At 43.9% G+C, this 22,754-nt stretch overlaps 1 protein-coding gene across 3 annotated transcripts in view; it reads left to right on the top strand.

The window, feature by feature from the left end:
• Positions 1–13,024: 13,024 nt before the first annotated feature.
• Positions 13,025–22,754, top strand: part of LOC130141976 (E3 ubiquitin-protein ligase KCMF1-like) — a 52,487-nt gene continuing 42,757 nt past the window's right edge. For 2 of the 3 annotated variants that reach the window (XM_056323345.1, XM_056323343.1), the window contains exon 1: positions 13,026–13,190. In XM_056323345.1, coding sequence (XP_056179320.1) covers positions 13,175–13,190 — 16 coding nt within the window. In that variant the 5' untranslated portion in view covers positions 13,026–13,174. Of the gene's footprint in view, positions 13,191–22,754 lie in introns of all 3 variants that reach the window. The other variant, XM_056323344.1, reaches the window with a different exon arrangement.

Here is a 22,754-nt window from a genome sequence, read left to right as displayed (position 1 = left end):
TTATCTCTCTGTGAATACACAGTTTGTCTCCCTTGGCCTTGCATGTGTCCTTCACAACACCTGCAGCTTGTTACAGCTTTGGCCTGCTCGGCCTGCTATTACAACAAAGTTACTTGGTCTGGATTGCTCATAATATGTCCGTTGTCTTCCAGCCATTCCACAAATCCCTCTTTTTGTTTTTGAGTGATCCAGACCCCTTTTATTATTCTGTTCATAATTCTCATATAGCAATTCCACACACAGCCCAATATCATTAAAAAGATTACAATGGCAATTAATACCGCTATCCCATGCAGAAACAAATATTTTAACCATTCAGTAATTCCTAAATTCTGTAGTCAGTCCATTAACCCGTTCTCAATCTTTATGGCCTGTACATTTTTTCTCAACTCAGCAAGCTGCTTATGAATAGAGTTTGAGTGATCAGTCAAATTCATACAACACTTTCCTTAGCGCTGTTCACCATAGGCTACTCTCTACTGTTCGTGCTGTTTCCTTATCTTCTAGAGGTGAGATCACATTCTTTCTTTCTTTCTGTCGCATCCTAGTTTCTCCTCATACTCCCTCAAAGTTATTTAACTCTTTGCTGCAGGATCTCAGCTGCACATCGCTAAAGTAAGGCCAAAACTGCACATTATCAATGTCAAAACAACCCACTGTCTCTGTTCTCTACAATTCTATAATTTCCCCCTTTTTGTTTCTGAACAGCTAATACCATGTTTGCCATGTTCTGCAGGGCCCTTGCAAACATGACGGCAACCAAGGCAATAGCAAACAAACAATACTGCCAATTGAGTGAATTGATACCAAAAAGGTTGACATTTTCTGATTTTGATAACATGTTGCTGCAATGGGGCGCCTAAAATCCATGCAGCACATAACATCAAAATCCTCACAGCCATGTTCTTGAGCCGACAACAAAAAGCCAATAGTTGCTCTGTTTTGTATGTAATAGTGGCAAATTTGACTCACATTCGTAACTGCCTAACAAACAAGGTGATTTAACTCTTTAATGCTTTCCCTGCTGTTACTTTGGATAAGAGAAGAACCGCTGCAATACGTTCCCATCAGTTCCATAAATCAACTACATCATTACATGCTTCATCCAAAGCTATATTGCGTTTAAGCGCATTATGCTTATCAACACGTTCATGTGCTGATTTATGTGGGTGTCATGATCCCATCATAGCCTCCTACTACATTAGCATCTACATAAAAACAACTATCAACATTCAAAGTGCAAACAATACCATCTTCTTTTGGGTTAACATTATACAGAGGTAATCAATTATCCTAAATATCAAGACTTTCAGTAAGATTCTTCATTCCCCACATACATTCACTTTTTGGCAACAATATTTGCAAGTCAGGAAGGGCACACCAAACAAGGCCTGGTTCAGTATGGAGACCACACATTAGCTGTTGGGTTGACTGGCGGCAGCAGTGCTCCCATGATCCGGCACACTAAGCTCAGGCCGCACACAGCCAGCAGGTATCCATCGCAGACCTTCATCTGTAGAAACACAAGCATAACCTCTCCCTCTAGTTAACAATTCACGCGGTCCCGACCAATGCCCGGTATGAGGGTCTTTCATGCATACTAAGACACCTTCGTGCTTTTGCTGCTTGTCACCAATTAACACAAAGTGCCGCACAATGGGAGGCACTGCATGGTCAGCAGAGATATTCAGAAAGTTCAAAACATAACATGCTTTCTCTAATCGTGCCTTCTGGGGTTATTCCCTTCATTTTACCATTTGTTTTTTTTTTTAATGCAACCAGAGAAACTTTATTATAACAGAGAAGTCCATATTTACATCTCTGAGCCCGGACACAAACCGCAGCTGCATGCACCACCAGGCTCAGGGCAGAAACCATTCATGCAGTTACATAGTTATATCACTACAAGCATGCAGACGCCTATTTATCACTAGATAACCATGTTCATCTTTCCTACTCTCCTTCACAATACCTAGCTGTTCTCTCATCTCTTGTTAGGTCAAATATTCTCCAGCTTCCTCTCCTATATCTCTCTTCAGACATTCTCTATCCTCCTCTTTTTTGCTTGTTAACTGTGACAAGGCAAAGGTTTTGTGTAGCTGGGTGACCATGACCTGATTTATGTTACCATCAACTAAACACTGAACACAGGAGAAAAGGCATGGGAGACATAAGGCAAACATCAATAAGGTGGTTAAGATAATTATAATAAATCCTGTAATACTCTTGATCCACAGCCCAAAGTTTCCCAGCCGTGAGAAGCAACCAAAGGCATCCCGCCCCTGGCTCTGCTGCAGATCTTTGTTTAAGGCCTTTAAGTTTTGTATGCTTTTGTGGATTAATTCAGAGTGGTCACTCAGATTCACGTAACACATCCTATCAAAGTCTTCAGACTTGTGTCCCTGTGCTAATAATAACAATCAATAGCAACTCGGTTCTGTAGCAACATATGACAGACAGAATCAACATCTGTTAATAAGCCAGGAAAAAAGAAGAATAGTATTTGTAGTATTACTTTCTTTAGCAAGCTAGCAGCCTAATTTAATAAGCAAGTTAAGAGTGTGTACTATTCTTACAGAAGAGACTAGAGAAGCAAAAAAAAAAAGTGTTGTGCTACATTCCAGAACTTAGCCTGGGAGTCTGCTGAGTTCTGCGTTACAATCATTTGACACATGTTGGGGTTGTGATTGTGAAAGTCGCCTGTTTACAATTTTCCTTGGCATTATCATAGCTAGTTGTTTTAAAAGCAACCCTTGAGCTTCCTCATGCTCGACTTGTTGTTGCAAAATATTCTGAAGCCAATCAATAAAGTTAGTATTAAAGTTAGTGACTCTCTAGGACCCGGCAAGACTGGCAAGACTCCCGCATCCTGACTGCCTTAATAGCCATCTCATTCATTTGCAGATAGTTGTCCCTGGGATACCTTGCCTGAGTCACAGAATTGGCACAGTTAATTTTCTCCAGCCAACTGCTCCTAGTTAACAGCAATTCCCTGATTAAGGTTTTCAATCAAGGCCACTACACATAGCTCACAAAAATCAGATAACCACATCATAGACTGTATCAGTTAGTGCCATACAATGCAATGACTTCCAATCGTGCAGTGTGAGTGTATAAGGCTCTGCCATCACTTCAAGAAGGGACATAGCAAATGTATTATGAATCGTCCCTTCCTGCACTGCTTTGTTTAACTCTTTAACAGCCTCGTATCGCATAAGCTGCCACTCTCGAGGTTGATTTATCTGACAAAATATTGAACATGCCATAGCGACTCCCAAAATCCCTTGCTTAAGCGTTTCCAACTTGCATTCCTGCCACCAGTCCCTCAGACCCCCTTTCACCCTCCCCAAAAATAGTCAGTGCATCGGGGGGGATGCTGGGGGGAAAAATGTCTGGTTCCTTTTCTGGATCTATAGGACCTGGATCAAAAGGTTTATCAGTGTCAATGGAATCATTGTCTGAGTTGTCCTGTTCCCACACTTGGTCCTGTGCTGTGAGGGTTGCTGCAATCAGTGACAGAAGCTTTGGGGGCAGCAGAGGTGTGAATTGGAATCGCCATCGTTGACGGTGTGTTAAGAGTCACGCTGTCGGTGGAATTTACAGCCTCCTCTGGTTTAGCACCGTTAGTAGAATTAGTCCACACTTGGCGAAGAGTAGTCAGAATTTGCCACCAAGGTCCTAAATGCATTCCTGACGCGGAGTTCCCCTCCCTGGCAGCATCATACAATCATCTGCTGACCGCTTTCATTTCTTTCAAAGTTTCGAAAATCAACCTCCACATTGTGGAGAATTTTGCAGTTTCTTTAGAGACTGAACTAATGTCCTCCCACAGTGCTGCGCTGATCTTATCCCAAGTCGTTAACTCAAAAGCCACACTCACTGAGGGTATCAGTCCTCACTGCGAAGCCCATGACAGCAACTTTCTCAGGCTTCCCTCATCATAAGATAACCCTCTCTTAGAGAGGATATGTTGGAGGAACTTCAGCACTGCCGCTTCTTCTTTGCTTAGCGTGGACCCCATCTCCTCCCCGACCCCTCACCTGATCAGGGCGAAATTTCGACAGTTGTGCGTGCGCATCTTCCCAGGCACCGGGGCAGTGCCTGCTACGGCCGGCTTCTTCCGCCCCCTCTGAGCTGCCTCTTCGCTCCTGGAAGCATGGACGAGAGGGTCCCTGTTTGGGCGCCACTTGTTGACGCAGAAGGCTCAGACACAACTTATACGACCAATGTGATCAAGTTATTGCCACTTTATTAGTAGACTCACCGCAATTTATACTCTACAGGTGCTATTAATAGACCCACACCAATTTATACCCCCAGCTAAAAATACACATGCTACGCAGGCTTTGTTATGTAAAAGGTGATAGGTTAAAACTACTCGTTCACACGCTTCCACCTCCCCTATGATAGGTCCAGGTGTGGTGCCCACATGCTGCTCCCCCCTTGTGCGGGCATCCTGCTTTTTCTCATCTTTCTGTCCAACTCTCTTATCTCTCTGTGAATACACAGTTTGTCTCCCTTGGCCTTGCATGTGTCCTTCACAACACCTGCAGCTTGTTACAGCTTTGGCCTGCTCGGCCTGCTATTACAACAAAGTTACTTGGTCTGGATTGCTCATAATATGTCCGTTGTCTTCCAGCCACTCCACAGGGATGTAGAAGAAATGCAGTGTGCCTGTGAGACTGCCTTTCACTTTTACCAACACTGAGACTCCATGAGCTATTTCTGTGGCCAGCTGTTGGACTTGGTTTTCTGAAAACAGAAGAATCCCCTTCAGGCCAGCTGAAACACAGAAGGTTCTGTCTGAGAATCAGAAAACACTTTTTCACTGTGAAGGTTACTGAGTACTGGAAGAGGTTTTGGGGGTCTCTCTCCTTGGAAATATTCAAAAGCTTTCTAGAAATGGTCCTGGGCAACTGGTCCTAGGTGGTTCTGCTTGACCAGGGGGGTAGGACTAGATGACCTTCAGAGGTTCCTTCCAACCTCAACCATTCTGTGAGTCTGTGATATTTGAGCACTTCTTGGTCCAAAGGATGAGGGCAGCCTATCAGAGGGAGATCTAAGAACATATAGGTGTGATATTGTAAAAAATGGCAACTCTCTGCCATAAAATGGCATCTTAAACAAAATGGCAGCCCCTTTTGTTTGTAGAGAAGGTACTTTCTAGTCTGATGTACTTCTAGGTAAACTGGAAGGCATGGCTGGTCCTGTCAGCCAATCACAACAGAACATATGAGCAGAAGAGGGGATTGCCTTCTGGGGACCGGTACACATGGATGCCTGCAGGGGGGCAGGGCACCTGTCACTTCTTGTCTTGGATAAAAGTTGTCCCTATATTACTACCTTATATGCTAATTCTCCACATTATGACCCTGCACCATATAGGGCTATAACTCCATATGGAGCTTGCGTAACATATTTAGGTAGCAACTGACCATTGTGCACACAATGGAAAGAACCAGCACAGAGGGGAAGCAGAGTTGGGATGTGATGATCGGTTATCAAGTCCAGATAGTGCTTCCGTGACTCCACAATAAAGGACAGTCCAGTTAGGGAATTTGGAATTCCCAATCCCACCAGTTGGTCCAAGTTACTCATAACAGAAACTATGCCCTGCTTCCAGCCATCCTGCCTGATAACTTTAGTTATGTAAGTCTTCGCATGCCTGGATATTAAGTTTAGCCCAGTGAATTACTAGATTTACTGTTGTTTTGACCTGGGTAATTGTACTACTGATTTGTATTTGCTACCTTACTGTTATTTTGAGATAAATTGTTTAGCCCTAAAGCTGCTGGTCTGGTATCTTGTAACTGTATTGGGTGTACATGTGTTAGAGTCAAATACTCTCTGACCAAGTTCTTTTAGATACTCCACAGAAGGAGGCTTTAATGTTTTAATACCAAATTTACTTAGCTGAAGATATTTGATGATACATGGGATTTTGATTTAGCAGAGTGATATAGCAATATACTAAAATCACAACACAAGCATAATATAGCAATTGCAATATACAGTTGAATCACAAAACAAACACGATTCCCATTACCTGTCTCTTTCTGCTCATTGTCATAACACTGGGCATCCTTAGTTGCTGGAAAGGAATACATGGGTTGAAGTCAGCTCAAGACAGTTGCTCTCTTCAAAGTTAAATTTGCTGGTTGTTCGATTTTTATACTCTGTATTGGGCTGAGACACATATACCCTTCCCCCATGTAAGTCTGGCTGTCTCAAGGGAGATAATACTTTCTATTGATTATTTTAGGGAAGGCCATTTACATAACCAGTTGACCCACTCAACTGATACAGCCATTTATCTGGAGCAAAGGTGACCCTCTGGTCCCCTTGGTCTTAAGAAAGTTCAGATAAGTTCAGCTTCCTTTACAATAGCTGTGGTTATTTCCTGTATTCTTTTCTGAGCTTCATGAGCACATCATCCTTGCCTATCTTCTCTGAGACTTCTTCTGTTGTAGGGGTTCCTTAATCAGTCACAACATGGCAATGTTTTGGTAGTGGGAGGTCTGCAAGGGTGGTCTCTGTGGAAAGAGGTCAGGGGCTGCCCTGTGCCAGGCACAGTCAGTCCCAGCTGGTTTGGCAACAGACCCACTGCAGGTCAAAGCTGAGCTAATAAATCTGTGAAAACACATTTAAGAAAGGGGGGGGAGGGGGAGAGGGGGGAGAGCAGACAGAGAGAGAAGAGGGGGGAACCCAAAAGAGAAACGGCAGAGGGAACACCAAGGGCTGAGAAGGAGAGGGAAGTGTTCCACGGTGCTGGAGCAGATATTCGCTGCAGCCCATAGAGGACCAATACCCAAGACCAGGGGTCCTCAAACTTTTTAAACAGGAGGCCGGTGCGTGGATGAAGTGGCAGGCAGTCATCTGCGGCTGCTTGGTTTCCCCCCCCAACCCCCGGCGGGGGGGGGGGCGGGGGGGTCTGTAAATACCAGGGGCTGTATTGAGAAACCTGGGGGGGCCGTATCCGGCCCGCGGGCCGTAGTTTGAGGACCCCTGCCCAAGAAGATGGATATTTCTTGAAGGAACTGAAGCCCAAGGAGAACTCACACTGAAGATCTTTACCCTGAAGGACCGCACCCTGTTGGAGAGCCCACACCAGAGTAGGGGAAAAGTGTGAGAGGGAAGGAGCAGCAGACAGAAACTGCTATGTACTGACTGTAACCCCCCAGTATCCCCCTGCACCGCTCAGCAAGGTGGGGCAGGGTAGAAGATATCAGAGTGAAGGAGTCAAGTTGAGTCTAGGAGAGGAAGGAGAGGAAAGGTGTTGTTTTGATTCTTGTCTTTGTTTCTCACTATCCAAATCTTTTTTAATTGGCATTCCCCCCCCCCCCCCCCCCCCCAAGTTGAGTCTGTTTTGCCCATGACAGTAACTGGTAAACAATCTCTGTGTTTATCTCAACCTATGAGCTTTCTTACCCTATTTTATCCCCTGTCCTGCTGAGGAGGGGGAATGAATGTGCAGCTGGGTGGGCATTTAGCTGTTAGCCAAGACTAACTCACCATATTAACCATATCCCAAACCTATAACTCGGCAGGACTGCCTTAAGCCCCTTACACATGCCAAGTATGAAAGCCTCTCCTGTCATGCTGTCCCCTAGACATATCTGCTCTGCCTTCTGCACTTTCATTTCTCTTCAGGTTGTAGTAACCCCCAGCAACATACCTAGCTTACAGTCCTCCTCAGTATGTTAGCAAGCCTTTTTGCAAAGACACTCTTGCCCCACTGTCAAATGTATCCCATCCCTGCTCAGTAGTCCTCACTCCTCAAACAGGGTCAAATAGTTATAGAAGTCAAACATCTATCAGTGTGATACCAGCCCCACAACCAGGTGTTGATCTGCTGAATGAATCTGGTTCTATGTGAGCCTTTCCCCTTCACTGACAGGACTGAGAAGACACCATCTGAGCTCCCATGCCCTTTACCCTCATCCCGAGCTCTGTAGTCACTCTTGATACGCTTTGGGATACCCTTGACAGTACTATTCCTGCCTACATGGAAGAACAGTATCCTAGTTTCAGCTGGGATAGAATTAATTTTCTTCTTAGTAGCTCATACAGTGCTGTGTTTTGGATTTAGTATGAGAATAATGTCAATAACGCACTGATGTTTTTATTTGTTGCTGGGTAATGTTTATACTAAATCAAGGACTTTTTGATTTCTTGGGCCCTGCCAGCGAGAGGGCTGGAGGGGCACAGGAAACTGGGAGGGGACACAGCCAGGACAGGTGACCCAAACTAGCCAAAGGGATATTCCGTACCATATGACGTCATGCTGAGTATATAAACTAGAAGAAGAAGGAAGGGGGGGACATCTGGCATTATGGCGTTTGTCTTCCTGAGTAACCCTTATGCGTGATGGATCCCTGCTTTCCTGGGGATGGCCAAACACCTGCCTGCTGATGGAAAGTAGTGAATGAATTCCTTCTTTTGCTTTGCTTGCATGCTTGGCTTTTGCTTTACCTATTAAATTGTTCTTATCTCAACCCTTGAGTTTTACATTCCTTTCCGATTCTCTTCCTCATCCCTCTGGGTGAGGGGAAGTGAGTGAGCGGCTGCATGGTACTTGGTTGCTGGCCAAGGTTAAACCACAACAAACAGGAAAGGGGTAATAGTTGGAGGGCTGGACAAACCCTGGCAGTCCCTCTGCAACATTCTGGATCCTAGCTCCTGGCAAACAACAAACCACCTAAGACATCAGGTCAAGTTGGCAGATTGATGCCTCCATCGCCTGCAAGAAGGAGTCTCCAGTAACTATCACATGCAGACAACAAGGCTTTGGCTCACCTACCTCTGAAGAATTCCTGAAGGGTTTTGTTTGTGCTCACTAGTGCCTAGAGCATTATTCCTATTCTGAAGTGCTTTGTCTCTCTGTGCCCCTGCTCTATCTGTTCTGTTCTCTGTAAAGAGTAGTTTAAGAGAATGGGGTGTGCCAAAAGGATCGGAGAGACACAAAGAAGTTTGAACATGCACAAGGGGTATGGAACCCTCCTAGGAGGCTATTCAAGGGGCATCCATCTAATCCCTGCCCCAGGGCAAAGAGGAGACCAATCTTGTGAACTGAAACAAGAAGCCCTCACGGCCGACCCAAACCACCAGAATGGCCATTGTGCTGGTTTTGGCTGGGATAGAATTACTAGTGGTCAGAGGACATCTTGGGCATAGCGATCATGAGATGATAGTTTTCAATTCTTGGAGAAGTAAAGGAAGGGGATCAACAGAACCACTACTTTGGACTTCCAGAGGGCTGACTTTGGCCTGTTTAAAGAGTCTGGTCAACAGAGTCTCTTGGGAGACAGGTCTGAAGGGTCAAGGGGTCCAGGAAGGCTGGACATTCTTCAAAGAAGGAAGTCTTAAAGGCACAGGAGTAGGCCGTCCCCATGTGCTGAAAGATGAGCCAGTGGGGAAGATCAGCTAGGCTGAACAGAGAGCTTTGGCTGGAACTCAGGAAAAAAAGGAGAGTTTACCACCTTTGGAAGAAGGGGCAGGCAACTCAGGAGGACTATAAGTAGTGATGTTATGCAGGACAAAGATTAGAGAGGCAAAAGCCCAGCTAGAACTCAGACTGGCCACTGCCATAAAAGATAACAAATAATGTTTGTACAAATACATTAGAAACAAAAGGAGAGCCAAGAATAATCTCCATCCTTTATTGCATGTGGCAGAGAACATTGCCACAAAGGATGAGGAAAAGGTACTTAATGCCTTTCTTTGCCTCAGTCTTTATTAGCAAAACCAGTCACCCTCAGGGTACTCAGCCCCCTGAACTGGAAGTCTGGGACAAGGAGCACAATGAAGTCACCACAGTCCAGGAGGAGATGGGTAGACACTGCCTCCTACAGCATTCTCCTGGAGAAACTGGCTGCTCATGGCTTGGAGGGGTGTATTCTACACTGGGTTAAAAGCTGACTGGACAGCTGAGCCCAAAGGGTGGTAGGAAATGGAGTTACATCCAGCTGGTGGCCAGTCACAAGTGGTGTTCGCCAGGACTCAGTAGTGGGCCCAGTCCTTTTTAATATATTTATCAATGATCTGGACAAGGGGATTGAGTGCACCCTCAGTAAGTTTGCAGATGACACCAAGTTGGGGGGAGGGGGGAAATGTTGATCTGCTTGAGGATAGGAAGGCTCTACAGAGGGATCTGGACAGGCTGGACCAAAGGGCCAAGGCCAATTGTATGAAGTTCAACAAGGAGAAGTGCCAGGTCCTGCTCTTGGGTCACAACAATCCCATGCAACACTACAGGCTTGGGGAAGAGCGGCTGGAAAGCTGCCTGGTGGAAAAGGACCTGGGGCTGCTGGTTGACAGCTGGCTGAACATGAGCCAGCAGTGTGCCCAGGCGGCCAAGAAGGCCAATAGCATCCTGGCTTGTATCCAAAACAGTGTGGCCAGCAGGACTAGGGAAGTGACTGTCCCCCTGTACTCCACACTGGTGAGGCTGCACCTCAAACACTGTGTTCCATTTTGGGCCCCTCACTACAAGACAGACATTGAGGTATTGGAGTGTGTTCAGAAAAGGGCAATGAATTTGGTGAAGGGTCTAGAGAACAAGTCTTATGAGGAGTGGCTGAGTGAACCGGGGTTGTTTAGTCTGGAGAAGAGTAGGCTCAGGGGGGCTCTTATTGCTCTCTACAACTACCTGAAAGGAGGTTGTAGGCAGGTGGGGGTAGGTCTCTTCTCAGAGGTTTAGATTGGATATTAGGAAAAATTTCTTCACTGAAAGGGTTGTGAAGCACTGGAACAGGCTGCCCAGGGACATGGTGGAATCACCATCCCTGGAAGCATTCAAAAAAACACGTAGATGTGGTTCTTAGGGACATGGTTTAGTGGTAGACTTGGCAGTCCTGGGTTAATAGTTGGACCTGATGATCTTAAAGGTCATTTCCAACCTAAATGATTCTATGATTCTAAACATCCTTTCTGTTTGACAGTAGAAATGAACAGAGTTGTTTTCTTGTAAGAAAACCCTATAAGAGCTCAAATGACCAAAAAGGGTTGTCTCTACAGATAGGGTTTTCATGGTGTGCTGCACTGATCAGAGACCCATTCAATGCTGCGCAACTGGGTGTTCCCAGCACCTTATAGGACATAACATTATCTATACTATCCTCTCCTTTATAGTGTTAGGACTAATAAATAGCATTTTAAATGATACATCAGAGTTTAAGTGCCTTTCTTACCAGGATCATCATGAACCAGCACCTCCTGGTGCAAAACACCCTCCTACCTCTCTACTCCCAAATCCCTCCGCTCCCCCTTATCCCCAACCCCCTTCCCCACAACCCCCTATCCCTACTTTCCACCTCTTCCCTTTCCCTTCAACCCTACACCCCTGTCTCCTCCGCTCTCCCTCTCCCTACCCTCTTACCTACTCCCCCTTCTTTTCCCTTCCCTACACCTCCTTCTGTCTCACTTCCTGTCCCCCTCCCTACTACCCCTCCCCATTTTCCCCATCTTTCTCTTACCCCTCCCCCTTCTCCCCACCCTTTCCTTCCTTCCCCCTACCACCCCTCCCCCATCTGATCCATTCTTCCCCCCCCTCCCATGATAGATGTTTTACCTTTACAATTTCTTCTCTAGACTAATGTCTTTTCGCAAAAGACAAAAAGTTGCAGGGAAAGCAAATAAAATTCTGCAAGTCACAAACTTTGCTTTTTCATCATTCTTTATAAGGTTCTGCCTCCCCCCTTCCAAACTATGTGGCTCTCACTTCTCAGCACGTCACGGTAATCAGGCACCCTGCTGCTATCTTAATCCTCTTATGGGAAAGCTCCTGCAGCAGTCAGGAGCTGTGCAAGGTTTGGAGCTCCTCCTCTGCATTCTGAAACACACAACCCTGTCCTTTGGAGCCTAACACTAGTAAGAGGCAGAATGAAAAAAAAATGCACAGAAAAGTATGGGAATATCCCACTAAAATGGCTTAGTTCACCTATGATAAATCAGTATGTTACTGTGGCCACAAGGTCACCCTCTCCACCTCTCAGCACTTCACAGCCTAAGCAGAAACACTGAGAATTATCAAGACTAGGTAAAACTCACACATGTGCAATATGGCACCTGTTGCAGGCAGGCTGGCATTTACCTTTCTCGACTGATTAAGAGGTTACCCGAGCACCCTCAGCATTGCAGGAGTCAGGCAGCCAGGATGGGGCAGGAAGCACCAGGACCTGTCAGATTCATCACTATTTGCTACACCTCCTCGAATTAGAAAGGGTTTTGCAAGCCATACTGGAAAGGAGAGGGAATGGGAAGTACCATGAACCACCTCGCTGAACTTGTCCCCTTCTTCAAGGCTGCTCTCAGGTTGCTGCAATTCCTTGCTCTCTGGCATCCTTACTAGGGGATGAGGGAGGAGATCTCCGTGCACCCGCAAAGGTTTAGCCTCACCGCTACAGCAGTGTGTTCTACAACAGGGGCGAGCGGGGAGACGCTTCTCTCCGCCTCCCGCGGCACGCGGGCAGTTGTCAGAAGCCGAAATGGTGGAGGAGGCTGTGCCTTTGGTGGAAAGACAGCAGTCTTTCCTAGTTTAGAGGAAGAAGGGAAGAGCCCCATCTAGTACACGTAAACTATGCTCAATCCCACAGCTTTCCCTGCGTTGGGTGGTGCCGATCCTCCTTTCCATTGGCTGTGTATTTCTCTTCCTTCCTGTGTGCAGTAGCAGCGGCTATTGGACAGAGAAGGAACGAAGAAAAAAAAAAAAAAAAAAAAGAGAGAGAGAAAGACTTTAAAAATAAAACACAGATGGAGAAGGAAAGAAACTGGGAGACATTAAGCTTAGGACGGGAAAGAGCTGAAGGGTGCAAGAAGGAGTTATTGTTCTTACAATAACAGAAAAGGGAACAGAAGTGGGGACTCAGGAAGAGGGGTGTAGATTAAAGCGGCGGAAGAGGAAGAGGGGCCTAAGATTCACCGTATCGCGGCGCCTGGGAAGTTATTGCTGGTGGATCCGCCCCTCTGAGGGAGGGAGAGGCAGGCTGGCTAGCCGGCCGGCGCCGCTGGAACAGATATCTCTTTGCTTCCTTCCTCCCCCCCCCCCCCTTCACCTTTTTGTTGCTTGTTCGCTTGGCGGTCAGTCCGTAAGGAGGGAGGGACCTAGGTTAAAGCGACGCCCGAGCAGCCTAGTAGGAGCCTAGGGACAGGCTCGGGCTGCAGCCTCAAAATTAGGATGTCCCGACATGAAGGTGAGAGACCCAAGTCCGCGGGGGGGCGGGGAGGGAGGGGGGTGTCGGGATCAATCGGAAAGAGATGTCCTTGAGCCCTGTACGGCGTTAGGGCCTCGCGTGTTGCCGTGTGAGGTGGGTCAACATGGCGGCGCCGTCGCTGAGAGCGAGGTCTGTGGAGTCGCTTGCGAAAAGTGGTTGTGGTGGGAGGAGGAAGGCGGCTGCCAGGCCTCGCTTTGCAGTGTCGCGGGAGGAGAGGTGGTGGCTGTGGCCGTTACGAGTAGGCTCCTAGGCCCCGAGTCCCTTTTCTGTCGCCACTAAACATGCACGCCAGGCCTGTGCTCACTGAGTTTGAAGGGCCTGCTACAGCTTGAAGTAGGCCTATTCACCGTCACCCCTCACTAGCCTGCCACTCGGGCCTTGGCTTGCCCCGGACAAGGAGTGTGTCCGAGGCAGATAATAGAGGGGAGGAGACAGGAGAGCTGTTTATTTTCACTCCTCTTACTTCACTGTTTGAAGGACGGGCCTGAGACATGGGTCTGGAGGAATCTGTTTTGGGGGGAAAGGAGGAAGGTGTAAGGGGGGTGGGAAATGTGTGTCAGGGTGGCTTGCTGATGTGTCTTGGGAGTTGTGAATGGCACGATGTGAAGGAAGAAGGGGCGCAGGAGGGGAAGGGGAGGCAGGTTTGGCATGATATGCTCCCTGTGACGATGGGAAGTACCCCCAGGTTTCTTAGGGTAGGGAGAAAGAAGAGAAGGGACCGTAGGCATAAAGCATGGGAAGAATAGTATTTGAGGGGAGGCGATGCAAGGAGAGGTGGCCTGGTATCCAGGGGAATTGGATTGGGGTGTGGTTTGCTTTGGTATAATGAAGGGTGGGTGGGTATGTGCATGGTAGGTGCAGAAGGAACTCATGCACATAATTGGCTGTGGTGTTGGGATTGGGAGAAAAAGTTTATAGAATGTTCATGGCCTTGTTCATGTGTAGTTTGTATTTTGATAGCTTTGGCAGGTTGAGAAGTAATGTACATTTTTTGTATTTTAAAGAGGAAACATGCTGATGTAGCAGCAGCTTTTGTAGAGAGGTCACCATACAATTGTTTTGTGTGTTTGTTCTTCTGTATTTTATTTTTTTATGGGTAAGTGAAGTGAATAGTTAAGGATTAATTAAAAGTGAGAAGAATGGAGAGGAAAATGAAAGAGGGAAATTTATGTAGTGAGAAGTCGTGTATGATATTTGTAAGGAAACTTGCTTGGTTTTCTGCCTTTTCTTACTGGTAGTTACACTAGTATAACATATTACATAGAAGTTCTTCCTTGTATCTTAAAAGGATAATATTTTGTTCTGTTAGGAACCTGTCTCCATATATAATTTTGATTCTCCTAGAGCTGTGAGAATAATCTTTTTTAAAAGGAATGAGATATCTTTATTTAATCTTAATGTTTTGAAAGCAATGTGCTAGAAGACTTTAATGTTTGGGAATAATAATACTGAGTTCTAGATGGAGGGTTGGTAGCTTGATGTTGAACTAGAGTATGATGGTTATTCAGCATTTTGTTACTGTGTGTGCTTGCCTATCTAAGACCAGTCTTGCCTGAATCTACTAACCCTTTTTTCTAGTAAAGGTACCAAAGCCTCATGGTTCTACTCTGATTAAGATGTGGTTTTGTGTGTGTGGTTTTTGTTTGGGGTGTATATGTATGTTGGTGCTTTTTCCAGAGGGTGGGTGGGGTTGTTGGATTATCCGCATCCTATGTAGATAATGAGGCAAATGCTAAAAGCAGTGAGTAAAAGAAGGGTTAATAAAAAGTTTTTTGTTTGTGGCTTTGTTGGAGAAAATACTCTGTAAACTGCTGCTTTGATAGATATCCATGGTATGCTATTTAAAGCAGGGTAGTATGATGTGACTTGTTAGATTGCACTGGTTAAAGCTACAAAAGTGGTATGATGCATTGTTCAGTGTTGTGAAATTTTAATAAAGGAGAATTATCAAAAGTGGTTTTGATTGATAGAGGTTACATTTTGAGGTCTTTCTAGTGGATGCTAGGTTTTGTTTATAGCATGGGGAATAATAGGTTTTTTCTCAGTCTTTTCATCAAAATCAAAGTATGGAAATAATGTAAAATATGGTTTTGTTAAAAATTGGAAATGGGTATATCAATGTTCTTTGAAGTTGCATGTTTTTAAAAATGAAAACATCTTCTAAAACTGTTGATGGTAATGTTACATTGTTGACATATTTTTATATAAAGAAGGAAAAACCTCATAAAAACTGAAAAGATATAAAGCTGCAGCAACAGTTGTACTTTGATAGGTTGTTTTTTTTTATAGGAACCTGGTTTGTCTTGTTTTCTTAATGTTTTTATTTTATTCCACTTTTAACATGTTTTAAGTGTTAAGTTTATTTTAGTTATAAAGTTAGAATAAGTTGCCTTGATATAGGGTCTGTGGTTAGCTGAGAGTTCTTAATCTGTAAGTTGATGGAAGTTGTTTTTGCAAGGATAAGGTATAGGAGAAAAGTGAGTTTTGAATATGTTAATAAATTGTATCTCTGCTGTGTGCGTTTTGTCAAAATAGCTTGGTTTTGCAAGAATCAGTTTTGTCATGGGGAAGGATGTATTTGAGAAGATAAATACTGGAGAACTTGGAATTCAAATGTCTCGGGGCTCTTAAGTGTCTGATGGAGGTATAAGCTTACTTTTCATCAGTCTCTTGGTAATTTTCTTTGCTTTATGACAAGAAATTAAGTCATGTTGTGGTTCAGAAGTTGGTTGGGAGACGGGAAAAGAGAGGAGAATTCAACCGTTGACTGTTTAATACCTTCAGAAATGGAACTGGTATAGAACTTTATCCAGCGAGTGGAGAATGTGGGGAAAGGGAATAGTGGGATAGAAATGTTTGCAAATAAGACAGTTATTTGAGCTAGGGGTGACTAGAAGGTCTTCCAAGGAACTTTAGAAAGAGCTAAATAAGCTCTCAATAAGCAGTGCTAGATGAGTGAAATTAACTTGTGTTTAAAGGAAAACAATAGGGAGAAATTAACTTTTCAGGTACCTTAAAGTGTCTACTTCAGCGGTATCAACTTGGGGAAGGTTGTGGGGTATCACTGTAGATAATCATGCTTTTGTTTTTACTGCTACTGTTTGTTGGTAAGATGAAAAATGTTACTGCATTCATGAAGCTGTTCAGCAAGATTGTCAAATTGAGCACTCTGGAGTCGGGATGTGCCAGAGCTAGCTTGTGCAGAGAAACCTAATTCAGCCCTCTTTGAATACATGCACTATGAAATTACATAGCTGCATATTATCTGTTGCACTCTGCCTTGTCAGTGGTGTATAGGGAAGGAGGCTGTTGTATATAGGGGAGGACTAGATGAGGCATTATAGAAAGGATTTATTTTTGTGATGTTGATAGTTGAATTTTGCTGTGGAAAGCTGGATTCATTCCTTCCTCTTCTATGGAGTTCTTAGGAAATGCCAGGCAAATCACTTGGACAGGAGTTTACAGGTGGCTACTATCTGTGTGCTGCTTGTTTCATGAAGGCCCAACTGAAAATTCTGGGTGTTCAAAGCTGCAACTAATACCTGTAAATCAGTGGCTTTTCTCCTATTTTAGTTCTTAGGAATGTTTTGACCAAAACATCTAATCAAAATGCATTATTGGCCTAGGGAACTTTAACTAGGTGGACAAATGTGATAGTTAAAGTCTGTGAAAATGTGTCATAAGACCAACAGTTAAATTCAGGCAGCACTGTCAGATTTCAGTATAATAGTGTTATAAAATTTATAACATATAAAAAAGTTTATAATATAAACTATTGTATGCAGCTTGAATCCCCTCCAAACAACTCAAGAAGTGATGTGACTGGGGGGAGGGGGGGAAGGAGACAAAAGACTACTGCATGAATAAAGACTGAAAAAAATCCTTATCTTCAAGGTTGACAAAGAGAATCTAAAAAGAATGAATAGCTTAAATAATACAGATGAAGAGTGCCTATAACTTTTGCTTATTGTAATACAAGAACAGGAGGTTATACAATTAAAGAGGCTGATTCACAACTGATGAACAGAAGTGCTTTTTCACACCGTAACTAGACTGTGCAATACTTTTTCCACAGAAAAAGTTATACCACCTGGTTTCTAGTTTGAAGGATTAAAACTTTGGATTCTATCTCAAACCTAATATTTCATGTCTCTTAATTGAGACTAAAAGGTTGCTGTGTAGAGAATCTAACGTCTGATATTCTGTGATGTTCCTACAACCTTCCATGAATAGTTGAATCTCTGATCTGAACTCATGTTAATTCCTATGTTCTTATGTAAATATGATCCTTAACGTCATTCACGTGTATTGGGTTTATGCGGCAAGGTTTTGGTGGGGGGGCTCCAGGAGTGGCCTCAGTGAGAAGAGACAGGGCTGCCCATGTGCTGGACAGAGCTGGCTCTAGCTGGCTCTGCAAAGGACCCATCACTGGCCAAAGCTGAGCCAGTCACTGAAGCTGATGGCACCTCTGTGAAAACAAATTTAAGAAAGGGTAAAAATGCTGTGCAGCAGTGTGTGTAAGAAACAGGGGAGGGGAGTGAAAGTGTAAGAAACAATCTTGCAGACAACAAGGTCAGAATAAAAGGAGAGGGAGGAGGTGCTCTGGATGCTATAGCAGGTATATTTCCCTGCAGCCTATGGAGAGGAATGGGAACAGACCAGTGTTGGAACCTGTCGAGAGGACCACAATGGAGCAGGCTCTAGGAAGGAGCTGTGGCCTGTGGAGAGAATCTGGTGCAGGAGTAGGCTAGTGGCGGAAACTGCAGCTTATGGAGAGGACCCCATGCTAAACAGTCTTTTTTCCCTGAAGGACTGCAGTCTGTGGAGAGGACCTGTGCTGGAGCAGGAGAAAAGTGTGAGGAGGAGGAGTGGCAGAGAAAAACTATTATGAACTGACTGCAACCCCCAATTCTGTCTCCCTCCTGTGTGTCTCTATTTGGGGGAAGAAGTAAAGAGTTGGGAATGGAGGAGTGAAGCTGAACCTGGGAAGAAGTGTGGAGGGGGAGTGGTTTAGTTTTTTGGGCTTGTTTCTCGCCATCCTACTTTATTGCCAATTAAAAAATATTTTTCCCAAATCAAGTCTTTCGCCTGTGTCAGTAATTGGGAAGTCATCTCCCTATCTTTATCTCCACCCACAAGCTTTTTCATCCTATTCCACACCCCTGCCCCTCCTTGACCTCTTGAGGGGGAGTGAGAGTGTCTGGGTGGCTATCTGGTAACCAATTGAGGTTAATCCACCACAACACGTTTGTTTCAAAGTTAATTATGATAACACTGTGATAAAGTAACAATGAAATAAAGTAATTTTGAATTTCTTTCAGTGCAGGGTATAGTGACATGCTCAGTAGTTTCACTGGTTTCCAGTATGTGTAAACGAATTTTTTGGTTTTGAGCTATTTCATGAAGCTTTATTTTGTGTAAGCTCAACAACTGTCTAGAGCCTAAAAGCGAGTGAGGTCTCTGCAAAGTTAAAATACTGTTTTTTCCCTCATAGAAGTGGCTTCAGCTTTCCTTATCACTTGCGTAAGTGGTCCTCATTCATAGAGTTCAGAAGTGAGTACAAGCAGTTGCTTGACTCGTACCTTTTGCAGTCTTTGGTTGAGGTTGGAGCTCTTTTTGAACATGAAGAAAACCCTCAAGATACTTTGAAAAGTGACTAGGTTTGTTTAAACTAAAGATGTCTTTACCTCTGTGAAACATTTGAGTTTCTCTACAGATTCATGGTAGTGTGGCAGGAAACTGGTAGTAGCTTCTGTGAATAAATATATGGGCATGTGCAAGTGTGCTAGAAAGCCTTCAGTATTATTTGGGGTCTGGACATAAGTGTCTTGGAGGTATCCAACTGGATAGATATGATCTAAACTGCTTTATTAGTGGTGACGTCTGGATACCTATCTCAAATATCCCAGCCCCAGAAGCAGCGGATCATAGGAGTTTCTCAAGGTTGAAAATGTATTAAGAGATATTAGTAGAAGGACTCATTGTGTACTTGTCAGTAACTTCAATCTTTGCTGAGGAAAAAAATTATTAAGAAGCATTCAGGTTTATTTCCTACACATTTATTGCATAATTTATGTATTTCTGTGTACGCTGGTGGTATTTTTTTTACTTGGGTGGATCTTGAAATTGCTGGGAGTCTCAATACGGACTCAACTGGACTTCTATGATTATTAGAAAGTTCTTGTAGCCAGACAACAGGTTCATTTATGGCAGGTTTCATTCTAAATTTGACTATGGAAAGGTAGGTGTCTGAAATAAAAATTCAAGGTGCCCTTTAAGAAGGGCACCAAAGCTTTGGCAATGTAAGCCATAGAGAACAACCCTTTGCAGTTTAAACTTTTAAAACACACACATACGACCTTAAGAGTGTGTGTGAACTACCTTGTATACATCTTAATTCTGTCTTCTGCTATTGTACGTATTGCCCATGTAAGATGAAAATATCAACAAATGTAAGTTGACTGCTGTACAGATAGAATGCTCGTCCCCAGACTCTTACTCCTGCTGTAAACCATGACAATCTTTCATCTTATAGACTTGTAATTGTAAACTATATTCATTAAATCAACTGCAGATTTATTAAGTTGAATTGGGAGCTGGGTGGTATCAGTTAATTCCTAAAGACTTTAGATATGTTTCCTAGCACGCTTTTCCCTTGGTTATTTTCAATTTCAGAGAATTCTAAGGATGAAAAGCTTTTTGCCCTGTGTTTTTTTGGATACTGAAAGTGGAATAGATGCAATGATCTGCAAAATGTTCTCTTTCGGGTCTCTTGTTATAAGGTCTACAAATCTGTCAAACTACTTGGTAGGCAGGACCCAACAGTATAAAAAAAAAACAAACCAAAAACTTCCAGGATAAGGAAGACTTGGTGCAAGGAGCTGAAAAAGCAATATGAAACCTTCTTATAGAAGAGTGCTTTATAAGTAAAGGATGTTCTTAGAGTAGTTCTGTGATCCTCATGGGTCAAACTATTAGTGGTAGGTGTTGCTGTCGATGTTATTCCAGATAGCTGTCTGAAGGAACAGGGGATCTGCAGAGCACAGGTTATTAGGCTTAACACATGGTGGCATATAAAAGAAATCATATTTAAATGGTGTTTTGACATATATGGGCATGTTTTATAGTCTGTAATGGTGTGAGAAAATAAATTATTCAGTCTTTTACATAACGGAGAATCAGGGCTTTGCTGGTTCCTTGTAATATAGAGCTTAGTTACTCTTTTGTTTCTTGTATTCTGGAAGCAGGAATGATTTAAGTGGTGTGAAAAGAAAGCTGAATAAGGAGCTCATCTCTGATAGGATTGTTGAAAAACATGTAAAAATACAAGTCTATTCAGGAATGAAAAAAAACCACCAACAAACCTCCCTCAAAAAAACCCCCAACAACCAAAATGGAACCACTTTGAAATAATTGGTTGGGGGTACAGAACTCTGAATTCTGGCTTGGAGGGATGCCACAATGGCAGTTTTCTGAGCAACTGCATCAGATCAGCAGCTAATGGCTTCTGTTTGTGATGCTTGCATTGAATTTCATGTTAAACTTGTTCCAGACATGTTTTTCCCCTTTCTTCATATGTTCTTTTTGTTAATGTTTTTGAAGTCAATGGAATTTTTTAACTATGTAGGATAATGTGTTAAACCTCTCTAGACTGCAAGAAGTTGCCTGCGTTCTTTTTTGTGGCACTAAGGACTTGAATCTCAGCTGTGTGATGCAGTTACAGTAGTCTATGCTGCTTTAGTTTTTTTGGTTAAAATGAGGCAGTACTTTTGAATTTAGATTTATATAGTTCAAGGAGAGAAAAAAACCCCAACAACTTAGAAGTTCAGGATGCTAGAGAAGTTGCATATGAACAATAGGGTTGAGAATACTTCTGTTGTCTACCTGTGGTTGTTCTAAGGCCTCTGCAAATGTTGCAGAAAAAAAGCAGACTTGTTAATAAGCTCTAACTTGAAAAAGCTTGAGCTATTTTTGTAAGAAAAGCATTCTGTGGTCGGTATTACAGCTACTACACTAGGGCCTTTGCTGTATTATACCTCTCTTTCTTTGACAGGGTAATGCAGGATTAAAAAAGTATTGGACATCTGTTGGTATTGACAGGAGGTGTTGGTATGAGGGTGCTGAGCTGTTTTTGAATTTGTGTTCTGCAAAGCTATGTTGCCAGTGCTGTAAGGTAGTGACTGCTATGGTGTGTGTGGCAGAATGTAGGAGGAGAGCAATTCATCCTTTAGAATCTCCTGCAGGAGCCAGGGTGGGCTAACTCTCTATATAGAAAGCTCATAAAAGATGTGAAAATAAGTGTAGAGTAGTACTAGGAATATAGAGGTTCTGTGCTACAGGTAGACTTATTCTAGGCTAGAGCACACCCCAAATGCCACCTTCTTAAAAGTTTCTCTGAAATTAATTGATGGAATATCAAGTTCATGTATGTGTGTACATAATTTCCTAGAATAGAAAACTGCTGTCTTGATGTGGTAAACTAGTAGGGTGATACAGTTGTACTTTTCTGTGATGTGCATTCTTAAAAGGAAACTTGAGAATACAGCACACAGGTGAGACCCTCATATGTGCAACATCAAATCAAAGAATGGTTTGGGTTGGAAGGGACATTAAAGATAATCTAGTCCAACCCCCCTGCCATGGGCAGGGACATCTTTCACTAGATAAGCCTCATTCAACCTGGCCTTGATCACTTCCAGGGAGGGAGGGCATCCACAACTTCTCTGGGCAACCTGTCCCAGTGTCTCACCACCTTAATCATAAAAAAAAAAAAAAAAAAAAATCCTTCCTTATGTCCAATCTTATCTATCCTCTTTCAGTTTATTAACCCTTGTCCCTTGTCTTGTCACTACAGACCCTGGTAAAATGTCTGTCCCCACCTTTCTTATAAACTTCCTTTAAGTATTGAAAGGCTGTAATAAGGTCTCCCTGGAGACCTTTCTTCTCCAGGGTGAACAACCCCAACTCCCAGCCTTTCTTCACAGGTGAGGTGTTCCAGCCCTCTGATCATTTTTGTGGCCCTCCTCTGGACCCATTTTAACAGGTCCATGTCTGTCTTGTACTGGGGACCCCAGAGCTGGACACAGTATTCCAGGTGGGGTTTTGTGAGAGTAGAGGGGCAGAATCACCTCCCTCAACCTGCTAGCCACGCTTCTTTTGATGCAGCACAGGATACAGTTGGCTTTCTGGACTGCAAGCACACAATGTCAGCTCACGTCCAATTTTTCATCCACCAGTATATCCTCAAATCCTCCTTTGCAGGGCTGCTCTCAATCCGTTCAGCCCCAGTCTGTCCTGATACTGTGGATTGCCCTGACGGGGTGCAGGACCTTGCATGTGGCCTTGTTGAATTTCACGAGGTTCCCGTGGGCCTGCTCCTCAAGCCTGCCAAGATCCCTCTGGGTGGCATCCTTCTCTCTAGCAAATCAACTGTACCACTCAGCTTGGTGTCATCTGCAAACCTGCTGAGGGTACACTCAATCCTGCTGTCTATGTCATCGATGAAGATATTAAACAGTACTGGTCCCAGTACAGACCCTTGAG

This window comes from Falco biarmicus, chromosome W (genome assembly GCF_023638135.1).
Source record: "Falco biarmicus isolate bFalBia1 chromosome W, bFalBia1.pri, whole genome shotgun sequence".
Lineage (NCBI taxonomy): Eukaryota > Metazoa > Chordata > Aves > Falconiformes > Falconidae > Falco > Falco biarmicus.
Note: the sequence above shows the minus strand (reverse complement) of the source record. Positions and strands in the feature narration are given on the sequence as shown.